The sequence below is a fragment of the Lutra lutra genome, chromosome 10, assembly GCF_902655055.1.
Source record: "Lutra lutra chromosome 10, mLutLut1.2, whole genome shotgun sequence".
Classification (NCBI taxonomy): domain Eukaryota; kingdom Metazoa; phylum Chordata; class Mammalia; order Carnivora; family Mustelidae; genus Lutra; species Lutra lutra.
In genome coordinates, this window is record NC_062287.1 from 96,682,689 (window position 1) to 96,697,562 (window position 14,874).

Below are 14,874 nucleotides of genomic sequence, written 5' to 3' on the forward strand. Positions count from 1 at the left end.
GGGCTGTGTTAAACTGGGCCCAGGGTTTATCAGTTAGCACGCGAGACTTTAAATGTATCCTATAGGTTTTATCCTCTTATGGAAATTTTCAAATGTACACAAAAGTAAAATGACTCTTATAAAATTATCAACATTTTGCCTATCTTGTTTTACTTATCTATACGCGTCGCTCTCGCTCTCTGGTGAGTATTCTGAGTATTTTAAAGCAGATCTAAGACATCTCACCTGTAAATTAAATGGTACTAATTAAATGGTGTTTGAAATACTACGAACAGATGGTAGTCCCTACTTTCAACCAAACCAGCCAGAGTAGCAAGGACGTTGGAACCCCCTGGAATTGTCCTGCCAGCCCCCTCCTTTTTACAACAAAGAGAACTCAGAGGTGAGCCGCCCAACGCTGGTGCTAGAGGAAGAACCAGGGTGAAGTCGGCCCTCCAGGCTGCCTGGTGAGTGACCCACCCGGACTGGTGCAGACTTCCCAGGCCCGGTTCCTGGAGGAGGGCAGAGAACCCTCGGCTTACTAAGAGCAGGAAGCGGTTCCCGCGCGCTCTCCTGTAAGCGCAGGCGGGGCGCGGGGCGCGGGGCGCGCGGCAGGCCAGGGATGAAGCCGGGTCCCGGGACGTGGAAGCGGCGGTAATTGGAGTGGGGTATCCCTGGCGGGCCGGGCAAGGGTACTGGGCCTCGGGTGGCCTTAGAAACAGACTGGCTGAACAGCCCGGGGCCAAGGTCAGGCTGGGGCCCGGGTCGTCCCGCCGCCATCTGCGGGGCCCACATGGGGAGCAGGCGGGGTAGTTTGGCTGGGCGCCCGCGCCCGGGCGGGGAGCAGGAAGTCTTCTCCCGAGGGAGCGCCCTAGGCGCGGTGCTGCAGGTGTGGCGCTGCAGGTGTAGCGCTCAGCAGTGCCGGCGGGAGGCCAGTGCCTTAGAGGAGGTAAGCGCCGGGTCCCCTCGGAGGCCCGGGAACGCCAGCCCTGGGGCCTGAACTAGCGGCTGGGCCCCTCTTGAAGAAAGGGTTTTTTAGAAGGAGGATGGAGCCGGGGGGTGTGTTGCCTCGAGGCTCGCATATGGCTGTTCTCAGATTTGAGGGGGAGGGGCGGAGAGCTAGCGCAGACTGATTGAAGTAAGTCCTGAAGGGGTACTGTGTCCTTCGGCCTCCGGGAGCGCCACGAGGTTGGCGGGGGGCGGTCCTCAGGTTTGGAAGAGGGATGGGGGAAGTGAAAATAAGGGAAAGGAATGGAATGCGACAAGGGAGAGTGAGCTAGGGTTAATAGAGGGATGGGGGGCTGGTAGGGGTTGTCTAGGCGCCCAGGGACGCGAGGCGCTGCCGAGGCTCTGGGGGTGAGGTCGGGCCCGGGATGGGGGAGGGGGCGGCGGACCTGCAGGTGAGCGGAGTCCCGGGTTAGCTTCTGGTGGAGACCGAGCTGGGGTTGGGGGAGGGCTTTCAGGAAGGTGGCCGAGGCTCAAGCACCTATAGGAACCTTCTGCGGAGGCCGGTCGTCCCCCACCATCCCCGAGCTAGGAGCGCGCAAGAGCGGAGAGGCGGTTGGGGGCCCACACGCAAGCCTGACTCTGAAGGCTGATTCTCGCGGGCTGTGGCTTTAAGGGTGACGCCAGGCGTGCGGGCCCTTTAAGGAGGGGTCGGGGGCGTGTCAGGAAATGAGTCCAGGGCCCGCCTCGCGGGGGAGCGCGGCCTCGGATGTCCGGAGGCTCCGCCGCTGAACGGGAGCTGGGGCTCCGGAGGGCAGCCCGCTGCGGGCTTGGGCCGGCCCGGCCTCCTCCTGCGTCCTTCAGACCCGGCCCTGAGCACCTCTGACCTTCCCTGCACCCCTCTTTCCCAGCGCCCCCGCACGCCCTCCTTCCATTCAGCTTCCTGCATGCCTCCCCTTTCTCCCTGCAGACGCCCAAGACTCCCTCTCTCCCCCAGGCTGTCCTCCGCCCTTCTTCAGCACCTTCGCCCTGCCTTCCTCCTCCTCCCCTTCTTCCTTCCCTCTCCCCTCCCTTCTTCCTGAGACTCATCCCTACCAGGCACGAGGCCCTTCTCTCCTGACAAGTCTTCTAACCTAGCCCATTCCTCACCCCTCCCCGTGTCTTGTCTCATGCGCCCCCTCAGAGCGGGAGCAGGTTGTGGGGCCCCCCAAAACAGAACCTCTGGATGGGGAGGCCTCTAGGCCACCCGCCATGTGACAGTTGAGGGCTGTGGCTGGCAGATAGCAGGCAGGAGTGGACTGCCCAGTACTCTAGTTCTGGCGGTAGGGTGACCCAGTTCCTCTGCTATCATGAACAGGGCCCCTCTGAAGCGGTCCCGGATCCTGCACATGGCACTGATGGGGACCTCCGACCCCTCGACCGAGACAGAGGCCAGCAAGGAGAAGCCCTTCCTGCTGCGGGCACTGCAGATCGCCCTGGTGGTGTCACTCTACTGGGCCACCTCTATCTCCATGGTGTTCCTTAACAAGTACCTGCTGGACAGCCCTTCCCTACAGCTGGACACCCCCATCTTCGTCACCTTCTACCAGTGCCTGGTGACCACAGTGCTGTGCAAGAGCCTCAGCACCCTGGCCACGCTCTGCCCCGGCACCTTGGACTTTCCCTCCCTGCGCCTGGACCTCAGGGTGGCCCGCAGCGTCCTGCCCCTGTCCGTGGTCTTCATCGGCATGATCACATTCAACAACCTGTGCCTCAAGTACGTCGGGGTGGCCTTCTACAACGTGGGCCGCTCACTTACCACCGTCTTCAACGTGCTGCTTTCCTACTTGCTGCTCAAGCAGACCACCTCCTTCTATGCCTTGCTCACCTGCGGGGTCATCATCGGTGAGTAGCCAGCCAGGGCCACGGGGAGGGAGGCGGGCACGGGGGACCAAAACCCCAAAGAGCAACCCTGCCAAGCATCTTTGGACTTTATCTGTCCCGGTTCCCTTGCCCAGAGTCATGTGAGGAAGAGCCTGGGGCCCAGAGAGAATAAGCTTCCTGAGGTCGCCCAGCAACTTAGGGGCCCAGCATGGGCCCCTCATAACGAGATGGGATTATAATCTACATCGCACAGAGTGGGGGGAAAAACCAAGGTAGAGAGAAGTCCAGTAATCTGTTGAAGATCACACAGCTAATAAGCGCAGAGCTGGGATTTGACCTCAAGCAGTCTGGCTCTCTATGCTTGACCACTGTGTTGCTTCTCAAGGGTCCAAGTGCTCTGACCGTGCCCCCATCCAGTGCTATTTCCAGAGGAGAATACATCTTGCACTAAATATACCATCACCCTCTGACCTTGCAGGCTTGTAGTAATGGCTAAGAGAGTAGAAAACAATAAGCTTTGAAAGGTCTTAGCTGTCTTTTGACACTTGGCCCTGAGAAAGGAAGAATTATCGATGGGGACATTGTGCTGATCATTCCCACAAAGCATCTCCTGTGTTCCCCAGAGGTTCTCTGAGTGGTAACATCACCCTCATCAACTCCAGACCAACAAGGAAACTGAAGCTCAGAGAGGTTAAGTTACTTGTCCAAGGCCATACAGCAAGGAAGTAGCCAGGCAGGGGCATAAACCTGGATTGGCCAGACTCCGAGGCCTATGTTTTTAACCCCCTGCTCTGTTCTTGTACCCTAGGATTGTAGCTGCACTAGCCAGCACACTAGCCACTGACCACAGGTGTCTATTTCAAAGTTCATTCAAATGCAGTGACATTTTTAAAATTCAGTTCTTCAGGGAGGCACCAGGGTAGCTCAGCGGGTTAAGCCTCTGCTCAGGTCATGATCTCAGGGTCCTGGGATCAAGCTCCGCATCACATCGGGCTCTCTGCTCAGCGGGGAGCCTGCTTCCCCCTCACTCTCTGCCTGCCTCTCTGCCTACTTGTGATCTCTGTCAAATAAATAAATAAAGACCTTTTCTTTTTTTTTTTTTAATAAATAAATAATTAAATAAAATTCAGTTCTTTAGTTGCAGGTGTTATAACCTGATTCCGTAGCCACATTTCAAGTGCCCAGTAGCCTCATGTGGCCAGTGGCTACTGTATTGGACGGCACGGATGGTAGAATATTTCCATGATCACAGAATGGTTTTTTGCAGCATTCTGGGTAAAGGAGCACCCACTTCCCTCAGAATCTGCCCAGTGCTCTGTCACCCAGGAATGTGGCCTTTTCTTCGAACCTGTTTTTCCTGGTGCTGTAAAGTTCGTGTTGATTGACCTACATATTCTATTCTTTGCTGGCATCTCAGAGTCCCAGGCCGAGGGCCCCTCCCCTGCCACCTGTCCTAGAAAATGTCACCCTCATTGAGCAGCTGCTGGGTCTCAGACTCCTCTGTCCAGCCCCAAGATGGGAGAGGGGAGAAGGCTGAGGTTAGAGCAGAAGGAGCTGCTGAGGCCCCTAGCAGATTATCAGCTGCCTGCACTCCCCCTCCCCCACTCCACAAAGCCGGTCCCTCCAGAGCTGATGCAGAGTTCCAGGCCTCATTTAGCCAAATGCCCCAGGAATCTCCAGTTGAGCCCTAAGGACCTCAGGAGGTGGGCTATGGGGTGTGGGGAATCTGGGATGGGAAGGAAATTTGCATACAGAAAGGTGAAGTCGCTAGGGAAACTGGGCCCAAGTCCTAAAAGTAATCAAAGTAGCTGATGACGCGATAGCTCCTAAGAAAGGTCATATTCGCTGGTCATACCGATGGGGCCGAGCTGGGGCAGCTGGTGCTCCCTGCGGGCCCCAGATCCGGCCCTCTCTCGGCTGGGCTCCCCCTTAAGTTGCGTTTCCAGTGACTATTCCTAGGCCCTTGCTCCTTTCATAGTACTTTTCAGAGCTCCTTCTGGGTGCGAGCTCCTCTAGGATGCAGAAACTTGTGGGTGTCCTTCCTGGACTCGGAAAGTAGCGAGCAGAAGGACGGAGGGTGCCCTGGGCAATCTTCCACACCCCCGGAGCAGGTGTACAGATACTGTTTGCCAAGAAAGAGAGTACCACACATGAGGGCCTACACTGTAGTAGACGCCTGATCTCCTTCAGCCCTCAAAGCCACCTCCGGAACAACCTCCATTCCTGTGGTCACTCAGTCAGTCAACAAACACTAACTGACAGCCAGGCACATTCCAGAGATCATGCCAAACTTTGGAGATACGAATCTGGCAAAGGTGGACGGGCATGGTGGTGATGCCTGGCCATGAGTTCTGCTGTAGGGGTGAGGCTGTGATTGGGGTGTAGAAGAGAACCTGGTGGGGGTGGAAAGGAGGATGGCGTCGGGAATGGGGTAATCCAAGCAGGCGTTCTGGAGGAAGTACTAGATGGGTATAAGGAAGGAGTGAGGAGAGAATGTTCTAGACAGAAAAAAGTACCCATGCATTTCTTCCTGTTTGGGCCAGAGTGGGACTCCCCAGACAGGAGGCTGCCCAAGTTAAGTGAGTCTGGAAGGTTTCCTGAGGGTAGTAGGCGAGGAAGGGCTTTAAGCAGATCTATCTGTACTTTAGGAGGATCATTCTGGTTGCAAGTGGGAAGTAGTTTGGTTGGAGGAGGGGGTCAAGAAAATGACCCAGGTCTCTCCAGATGAAGGAAATGGGAGCTTAGAAAACTTTAGCCAACTTTCCTCAGGCCACCCAGCCTCTCAACGGCAGAAGCCGATTAGAGCCCAAATCTCGCTGACACCAGGATTCAGCCCCTGCCTCCCCAGAAGGTGGGGTCTCGCTAAAGAGATGGTATAGTCGTCCCCAAGGGCAGGCGCCTAACAGCTCAGGACAGGCAAGGGGTCTTGGCAGGGAAGCCCAGGCAGGAAGAGGCCAAAGGGAGGTCTGGCATTAAGAAAGACTTACTCCCTGGAGGGGATGGCTCTGACCTTGACGCTTGAGTAGAATCCCCCAGAAAGAAGGACGAAGGCGTTTCTGGTGCAGGACACAAACAAGGACACTGCGTCCCAGTGTGAGAGGCAGGAAGATGAGAGAGACAACTTGGGACAATCATGGGACAGAGACAGGCAAAGGTCCAGGAAGGCCAGTGTGCCAGGTGGAAGAGTGCAGTCTTGGGGGGCAATGGGGAGCCATGGAGGCTCTGTGAGCAGGAGGTAACACAGACCGAGTGTCCAAAAGAGTGAACTGTCCCCAAAGACCTCAGGCCAAAAGTGACTCAAACTCATTATAGGCTCCCATTCTACAGACAAGGAAGCCGAGACTCTGTGACCTGAAGTCACTTGGCCCAAGTCACCTTAACCACAAAGCGCTCAACCCTTTGGAGCTCATTTCCAACGTAACTTTCCAGATGCCTCAAGCCAGCACAGTCGGGGATTATGGGTTCTCAGAGCACACTGCACTGTTTTATGGCCCTCATTACAATTGTAATTAAAGAAATAATTGGGAAATGAATCGTTTTAATGTCTTCCCGCTCTGCTAGAATGGAAGCTCCTGAGAAAGCGTTCGTGTCCTGGGCCACTTCCCAGCCCTCGTATGGTGCATCGCATGTATTCGAGCGTTTGGACGCCTCTGTTGCAGACAGGGCAGGGAGGGATGGGAGTGATGGGAGGGTGAGGACTGCATTACACTCTGTGAACTCCAGTGGCAAAATTCTCTGTCCTTCTTCCTCCCTGTCCTCATCCCCCTTGACCCTCCCCTCTCCCCCCTGCAGGTGGCTTCTGGCTTGGTGTGGACCAGGAGGGGGAAGAGGGTACCCTGTCTTGGACGGGCACCCTCTTCGGCGTGCTGGCCAGCCTCTGTGTCTCGCTCAACGCCATCTACACCAAGAAGGTGCTCCCGGCCGTGGATGGCAGCATCTGGCGCCTGACCTTCTACAACAATGTCAATGCCTGCGTCCTCTTCCTGCCCCTGCTCCTGCTGCTGGGGGAGCTGCAGGCCCTCCGCGACTTTTCCCAGCTGGGCAGCGCCCACTTCTGGGGCATGATGACCCTGGGCGGCCTGTTCGGCTTTGCCATCGGCTATGTAACCGGTCTACAGATCAAGTTCACCAGCCCTCTGACCCATAACGTGTCCGGCACGGCCAAAGCCTGTGCCCAGACGGTGCTGGCGGTGCTCTACTACGAGGAGACCAAGAGCTTCCTCTGGTGGACCAGCAACATGATGGTGCTGGGGGGCTCCTCTGCCTATACCTGGGTCCGGGGCTGGGAGATGAAGAAGATTCAGGAGGAGCCCAGCCCCAAAGAGGAGGAGAAGAGCAGCATGGGGGTGTGAGTTGCTCCAGGGACCCGGGGATGGCCCAGTCAGGGCAAAGGCCCAGGGTAGGGCCCAAATAGCCATGAAGACATCTCTCTGGACCCTGAGAAGGGGGTCTGGAGGGGGTATTGTTTACAAACCCGATCACAGTCTGGTGGTTAAAATGAAACCAGTGTTGTCAAGGGATGTCAGAAAGTGGCCAAACCTATCTCAACCCCATGCCGATTTCTGGGTTTTGTCCTCTAGGGAGGATGGGACCCCATGGGAACGGCCACTTGGGTTCTCTGGAAGAACCCTCACTTTCAGGGAGGCAGCACCCCTTCCTGTCCCCCTTCCAGGGGTTTCTACCTCCACGTGACCTTTGGAGTTGGGGACAGGCCACAACCATTTAGGGACAGCAGTAAGTCTTCACTTGCACCCAGGGGAGATGGGGGTGTGACCCTACCACAGACCAACTAAAGGGATTGGGGAAACCTCATCTATCTGAGTCCCAAGACAAGGAGTGAAGTTTTGATCCCACCAATCAGCTGCCTTCTACAGGAAAGTGTGGACAGGGCTGAGGGAGGAAACTGACAAGTATTCCCTCTTCTCTGCGTCCAGCCCAGCAGGCCCCATGGAAGGGCACAGAGGATCATTTGTCCCCGACCCCGGCCCTGGGCCCCCCAGGGCCTGCTGGGAATAGGCCTGGGAATGAGGTACCTCATGGGAAAGCGCCCTTTTCCCACCATCTGTACCCTGTGTTCCCAGCTTTTGGACACAGGGGAGCCACACAGCTTGAAGAGGTTAAGCAGGGCCATTAACAACCACCCCAATCCCTGACACAAGGAAGTGTCCTTCCTCCCCTCCGGAGGGGCACTTGGCCCAGGTAAGACCTCCCAGCTTGGCCTTCTCAGAGCTGCATCCCCAAGGGGGCTGCTAGAGGAAGGGTCCTGGCTCTGAGCCCCGCCCCACCCCCGTTCCCCTGCGGTGCTTTGCCATTCCCAGATCCTGATCCCTGTGCAGGGGTTGCAACCTGGCTCTGATGAAGGAGATAAACTACCTTGTTTCTTCCCTGAGGTTAGGGCTGAAAGAAGCTTCTCCTCCCCTCACCCCTGCCCCGTGACCTCATGCCGGCCTTCACAGTCCCTGTCCTTTCTGTTGCACTCTGTTCCATCTCCTTGGGATAATGCCCTCATGATTTTAGTCGTCATGGGGGAAAGGTTGGGGAGGGCGGGCTTCTAACTCAAGGTGGTTTCTAAGGAAGTGAGTAAGGCCTGATGCCCTGAATGGAAACGGGAGTAAGACACTATAGTGTAAACCCCCCACCGCTGGGGTCTTTTCTTTTCTGCAAAGCAAGTGCCTGACTTAGCTCTGAGGGCTGAAGCAGCCACAATCAGAGATCGCCAGCCACTGCACAAGACAGAGCCAGGCCACCTTCCCCATCAGAGGCCCCTTGGTTTTTAAGATATTGGTTGATTTCAGTAACTGATCATTTGGGCCACTTGTTTGCTTTTTCTCCTCCTTCGCTTTAAATTTCCACTCCTATGTTTCGAACTCACCAATAAAGAGGGAGCCCACAAAACCCTTGACCCCCCAATAAAAGCAGAACCCCAGGCCTGCGTGTGCTCTCTCATTCTCTCTCCCTGTCCCCCCGCCACCACCATCACCTCGCTGTGTGACCCCAGGTGTACTGTGTGGTTTCCAGATCCTGTAAGTAATAAACCTTTATTTTTGCGAAGTTTCTGATGGTTATTGCTGAAGGGTGTCTTGTAATCACAAGAACCGCAGGGGCCAGTCCGATGGCCACATGGCCTGTTGACGGGCTGAGACCACCACAAAACAACCAGTGCGGCTGGCAGGGCTGCGTGATTACCCTTGCAATCAACCAAGGGGAATGCGCTTGTTACCCGTGGCCTGCTTACCAACCACCCAGGTCAGGCAGGTGACACCATCTGGAAAAGGAACACGGCTTGCTGGAGAGTCTGTCACACTGCCAAGGACTGTCTCATACTGCCTCTGCGGTGTGTGGCCTGAGGTAGCCCCACCCAACAGTTCGAGGCTGCCATGATGATCCAATGATCTCCCCAGAGTGGCTTGATCAAGGCCATATGGTCTAATGAGCCGATTAGACCACTAATTGCAAAGGCTTTAACTGGCTATTAATGCTCACAAAGGTCTTGCAGACTCAAGGCCGAGGAGAGCTAAGGAGGGTGGGTTGGATAGCAAGACTACTGTCACTACCTAAAAAAATAATAATAATGGACTTATAAATGTCCTCAACATCTGTTCCAGTGCCTCCTAAGTGCCCCAAGGAGGTACAGCAGCTCCTTGACATGTGCAGGTCCTCATGGGTGCTGGATGCCATTCTAGGTGTCGTTCAGTGCCCATACCACCAAGCCTAGACTTTGCGATTGGGCTCCAGAGGCCTGGGGGCTTTTCCCAAAGTCCAGGTGTGCACTGTGCTAGTGGAAGGAGATCCTAATCCTGGAGAGGTCGATTGGGACACCCTGGAAAGGAAAGTGGCCGTTTACGAAGAGGGTTCACTGTGACGTCATCCAAAATTTTCCAGTAACAACAAGTAAGGTTAAGGTAATAGTTTTAAAAACAAGAAGCAGAGGGTGCCTGGGTGTCTCAGTCACTTAAGCATCTGCCTTGAGCTCAGGTCATGATCTCAGGGTCCTGAGATCAAGTCCTACATCCGGCGGGGGTGGGGAGGGGGTTGTCCCCTGCTCAGTGGGGAGTCTACTTCTCCCTTAATCCTTCCCCCTGCTCATGATCTCTCTCTCTCACACATGCTCTACTTCAAATAAATAAAAATCTTTTTTAAAAAAGGAGAAGCAGAAACTGAGGTCAAAAACTATACCTGAACTGAAATTCAAACCTTTCCTAAAGATTTTATGCCCAAGGAGAGAGGAGAACGAATCCGCTATTGTGGGTTTTCTTGTTCATTTGGAATCAGCTCTGAATTGTTACAGCTGCCAAAAGATGTCAACTGACTGATATCTCTCAAACCCCCAAATCCATAACTTTCTTAAAGATCCATCTTAGTGGGATGTCTGGATGACTCAGTTGGTTTAGCGTCTGACTTTGGATCAGGTCATGATCCTAGGGTCCTGGGATTGAGCCCCTTGCTCAGCGGGGAGCTTGTTTCTCCCTCTTCCTGCTGCTCCCCCTCTTGTGCTCTCTCTCTCTCTCTCTCTGAAAAATAAACATAATCTTAAAAAAAAAAAAAATCTTAGCTATGTGCTTGGAAGAGACCCCAGAGATCCTGAGCCCTTTTGGCTTTCCCCTGAACTGGGCAGAACTAAAGGCATGCCTCCTGAGGCTTCCCTGCCACCCCGGGGAAAGTTGGCAGGGATATTGGTTTCTTTTTTTTAACCCTATTATCAACATCAACCAGGTGCCACCTCTTTACTGAGTGCTAATCATGCCCCATGCACTAGGGAGACAAGCAGCAACTAAGACATTATAAATAATCAGATCCATGCAGTGGGGTAAGAACAAAGGAGAAGACAAACAAAGAGCCAAAATGGAGACTATCAGAGAGGAAAGTCTTCTAGATAGAATAATCAGAGAAGGCCTCTCAGTGAACACAATTCTTTTTTTCATTTTTCTTTTTTTTAAGATTTATTTATTTATTTATTTATCTGAGAGAGTGAGAGCAGTGGGGAGGGGCAGAGGGAGAGGGAGAGAGAGTTTTAAGCAGACTCCATGCTGTGCGAGGAGCCTGATGCTGGGCTAGATCTCATGAGTCCCTGAGATCATGACCTGAGCAGAAACCAAGACTCAGCCTCTGTAACCGACGGGGCCATCCAGGTGCCTCTATGAGCACAACTTTTAACCCCAGACTCAAATGACAGAAAGGAGCCAGTCATACGAAGGGCTAGAGAAATGGTGTTCAGGCAGAGCTTACAGCCCATGCAAAGGCCCTGAGGAGGGCAAAGAGCTGGGCATGGTCAAAGACCAGAGTGAAGACCAGGGTAGCAGGAACAGAGCTAGGGAACCCAACTAGTCATTCCCATTGGGTTCCTCCTCACAGGGAAAGGAAGACAAAATCCCAGACATGGGAAAAGGGGTAGAAGCAGATTTAGCAACTTCCTGACATTACTGGGAAACACTGGTTCCTTTTGGTTCTACTCACCCAAGGGAGGAGTAGAAAGAGAGGAGTCAGAGGCCAAGCTCCAGGCCAGAGAGCAGGATACTGACAACGGTGTTGTTACATTTATTCTCAGTACCATGGGCAACCACTGGGGGCACCATGACTTGATTTACATTTTAAGGCAATCCCAGGTGGGGGAATGGGAGAAATAGGTGAAGGGGGTTAGAGAGGATGCATATCGTGATGAGTGCAGAGCAATATATAGAATTGTTGAATCAGTATATTGTACACCCGAAACTACTGTAACACTGTATGCTAACTACACTGGAATTAAAATTTAAAAAGCAAGAAAATGCTAAACAAACAAATAAATAAAACTTTAAAAATAACAAATCCCTCTGGCTGTTATGAAGAGAATGGATGGGCACAAAAGGCAAGAGCTGCAAAGGCACAGTCAAGGACTCAGGGTGACCAGTCGGGAGTCTGCAGTGGTGGCCAGGGATGATGATGATGCTGAGGGAAGGGGAGAGGACAAGTTTGAGATGCGTTTTGGAGGTAAAGCCAACAGACCTTTCAGAGGGATTGGATGTGGAGTTGAGAAATTCAAGGGAGAATTCTTGAATAAAGGGAGAATTCAAGAACAATGCCCAGACCCTGGCTTACAGAACTGGGAAAGCAGGTGCCATTTATTAGACAGGGAAGACGAAGGGTTAGAGGTGGGCTTGGGACCAGAAGCTTATTTGGGGGCATGTTAAGTCCAAGAGGTCAGATGGTTGGTGGGAACAAGACATCATCCAGTGGGGAATGTCAAGTAGAATGCGGGACATTAGTAGTCTAGAAGTTTCTGGGAAGTGGAAAGCACCAAAGAAACAACCTATCTCACTTAAGTATTGATCTGCACATGGCCTCTCCAGTGTGGTGGTCTCAGGGTGGTGTGACCCCTTGCTGGTTACTGGCTTCCACCAGAGCTCATGGTCCAAGAAGAGTAGGTAAGATGTTAGCTGGCTTTTTCTGATCCAGCCTTGGAAGTCATGTCATGGCACTTCTGCCTTTCGTTATTGGTTAAAACAATTACAAGCCCACTCAGATCCAAGGGTAGGAGACAGGGTCCCCACTTTCCATGGGAGGAGAGTCCAAGACCACTGGGGATACGCATTACCACCACACAGCCCTTCTTACGGCTGTCCATTGACAACAGTCCCTTGGTAACCTATGAGGTGTAGGGAATACAGATGACACACACGTGTTTATTCCTGCAGCTCAGTGAGGAACCCCATTTGATCACAGGTATAATGAACACCCATGCCCCGTCCTTCACAGAACTGCCCAATGCACTCTCAGTCGTAATAACTAGGTGTTTATATCTCACCTTTAGATCTTGAAAGCACTTTGAATACTGCTTATAGTCATGGACTAGCAGAACTAGAAAGGGTGAGAGTCATTGAGATTATCCAGCCTTGGTGTGAGCTCCCTGCATCACCTCCTGGAATCATCTGTCATGTCATTTAAGCTGCCTCTCATCACAACTCATTGTATATTAATAGTATAATGTCTAAAAAGCATGAAATACATTCTTTCAGTAACTGAGTACTTACCATGAGCCAGGCATATGTCAGAGATCCAGACAGACCATAGGGCTGGCACTCTTGGAGCTTGCTGAGAAAAGAACAATAGTAAACAAAAAGACAAAAAATAAATAATAGAGAGTAGGTGCCATGAAGAAGATAAGGTCTAATTAGGGCACTGGCAATGTCAGGGGTGGGACTAGTTCAGAGATCAGAAAAGACCTTTCTGAGTAAAGATGTAAGTAAAGATCTAAAAGTAACAAAGGAGCAGTCAGAAGAAGATCTGGGGTCCAGAGGGATCAGCAAGTGCAAAGGCCCTGGGGTGGGAGTGCGGTTGGTATGAGTGAAGGTAAGGCCCCAGTGGCTGAGAGGTGGTGAGAAATGAAATCAGAGTGCTCTAGGTGGGAATATGTAAATCATAAGATATATACTTACGTTTCTTTCGTCTGCAACTAAGAAATCCACTGCAGCTAGTTATGGTTTTTGTCTGCACACCCAGCACCTTTTATTCCTCCCACCCACAATGCACACACTGCATCTCCTATCAAGAGTTGGGGTCCATTGAGGGCACCTGGATGGCTCAGTGGGTTAAGCCGCTGCCTTCGGCTCAGGTCATGATCTCGGGGTCCTGGGATCGAGGCCCGCATCGGGCTCTCTGCTCAGTGGGGAGCCTGGTTTCCTCTCTCTGCCTGACTCTCTGCCTACTTGTGATCTCTCTCTCTGTGCATGTCAAATAAATAAATAAATAAATATATATTTTTTAAAGAGTTGGGTTCCATTGAGTCCTCAAATCAGGGCCAAACTTGTGACTGGCTCTGACCAAAAGAATACAGGAAAAGCAATATTTTGGGGCTCTGGAGGCCAGGCTTTGACTAGACTTCTGTTTTTGTCCCTGGCAATCCAGAGACCACCCTCGGGAGGCCTAAGCTAGCCATATGGGAAGGTCCCAGGGAAGAGAACTAAGGCACCCCAGCCAACAGCCCTGCCTAGTCACCAGGTGAATACAGCCACACGAGTGACCCTAAGGTCAGCCTAAGGGCCACCCAGCCAAAGAGCCACCTAGTCAAACCGAAGAATCTAGAGAAACAAGAAATTGGTATTTTAAGCCTCTAAATTATGGGGTGATTGATTATGTAGCAATAAATAACTGGTAGGGCAGCCTAAGTAAATGGGGGAGAGGTGATATTTGAATTTCAGGAATTCAAGATAGGCCAAGCCTGAGAAATGAGAGGAAACATGGGGTGCCCTGGGTGGCTCAGGTCATGATCCCAGGGTCCTGGGATTGAATCCCACATCAGGCTCCCTGCTCAGCCTGCTTTGCCCTTTTCCTCTCCTCCTCACTCTCTGTCTCTCTCTCTGTCTCTCTCTCTCTCTCAAATAAATAAATAAAATCTCAAAAAAAAAAAAAAAAAAAACCCGCAGGAACCAGAACCCAACAGCTACCTAAGCAGGAATTCACATCCTTTCTGCCTAAACGCTACCCGTAATATGACTCAGTCTCCCTTTGGGGTCCGCTTCCGCAATTCCTGGTATGACTGGGTCGGGTAAAGTCACATACATTATCCAGACCATTGCTATGGGGCCCCCAGTGGGGGAATCCACAGGTGCTGGGACAGCAGCCCAGGCAGCATCTTCTACACTGAAATATTCTCCCTGATAGATGGAAATAGATAAGAAGATGTGATCAAAACAGTTTTGATGTTTTTTAAAAAAATGCTGCTCATCGATGAACTTGTCCAAGCTCCTCATTTTGTAGCTAAGGAAACTAAGGCTCAGAAAGTTTAAAGGAGGTCCCTGAGGGCACAGAACAAATTAGTGGCTGAGCCCAAAGTGGAACACGGGTGTCCTGGTCCTGATCTAGAGTGGGTTTGTTTGTTTTTTTACATGCTTGAGCTCTGATTGTCAGGGGAGCTATCTTATTAATTCAGTAATACTTAAATAAATTTTACTAAGTGTCAGGCACTGCTGAGAGTGTTTTTACACATATTAATTTATTTAATCCTCATAACAACTCTGTGTGGGTCCAGTTATCATCTCCCATCACACAGATGAGAAAAACTGAGGCACAGAGAGGTTAAGCAATTTGTCTGAGGTCACATTGCTAATACTC

At 52.3% G+C, this 14,874-nt stretch overlaps 1 protein-coding gene across 4 annotated transcripts; it reads left to right on the plus strand.

The window, feature by feature from the left end:
* Positions 1 to 532: 532 nt before the first annotated feature.
* SLC35C1 (solute carrier family 35 member C1) lies at positions 533 to 8,833 on the plus strand. 4 transcript variants are annotated; one of them, XM_047693262.1, is made up of 3 exons: positions 533 to 633; positions 2,282 to 2,808; positions 6,580 to 8,833. In XM_047693262.1, the coding sequence occupies exons 1-3, from the start codon at positions 602 to 604 to the stop codon at positions 7,137 to 7,139; spliced, it is 1,119 nt and encodes a 372-aa protein (XP_047549218.1). In that variant the 5' UTR covers positions 533 to 601; the 3' UTR covers positions 7,140 to 8,833. The 4 variants fall into 4 exon arrangements, with proteins under 4 accessions (XP_047549218.1, XP_047549219.1, XP_047549220.1 ...); XM_047693263.1 differs by lacking the exon at positions 533 to 633 and adding an exon at positions 842 to 928; XM_047693264.1 differs by lacking the exon at positions 533 to 633 and adding an exon at positions 941 to 1,009.
* The last annotated feature ends 6,041 nt before the right edge of the window (positions 8,834 to 14,874 follow it).

Excerpts from the sequence above, each read along its gene's own strand:
- SLC35C1 (XM_047693262.1), top strand. The coding sequence starts at position 602 with ATGAAGCCGGGTCCCGGGACGTGGAAGCGGCG. Across the intron at positions 634-2,281 it reads CCCGGGACGTGGAAGCGGCG|GGCCCCTCTGAAGCGGTCCC; the intron begins GTAATTGGAGTG and ends TATCATGAACAG. Across the intron at positions 2,809-6,579 it reads CACCTGCGGGGTCATCATCG|GTGGCTTCTGGCTTGGTGTG; the intron begins GTGAGTAGCCAG and ends TCCCCCCTGCAG.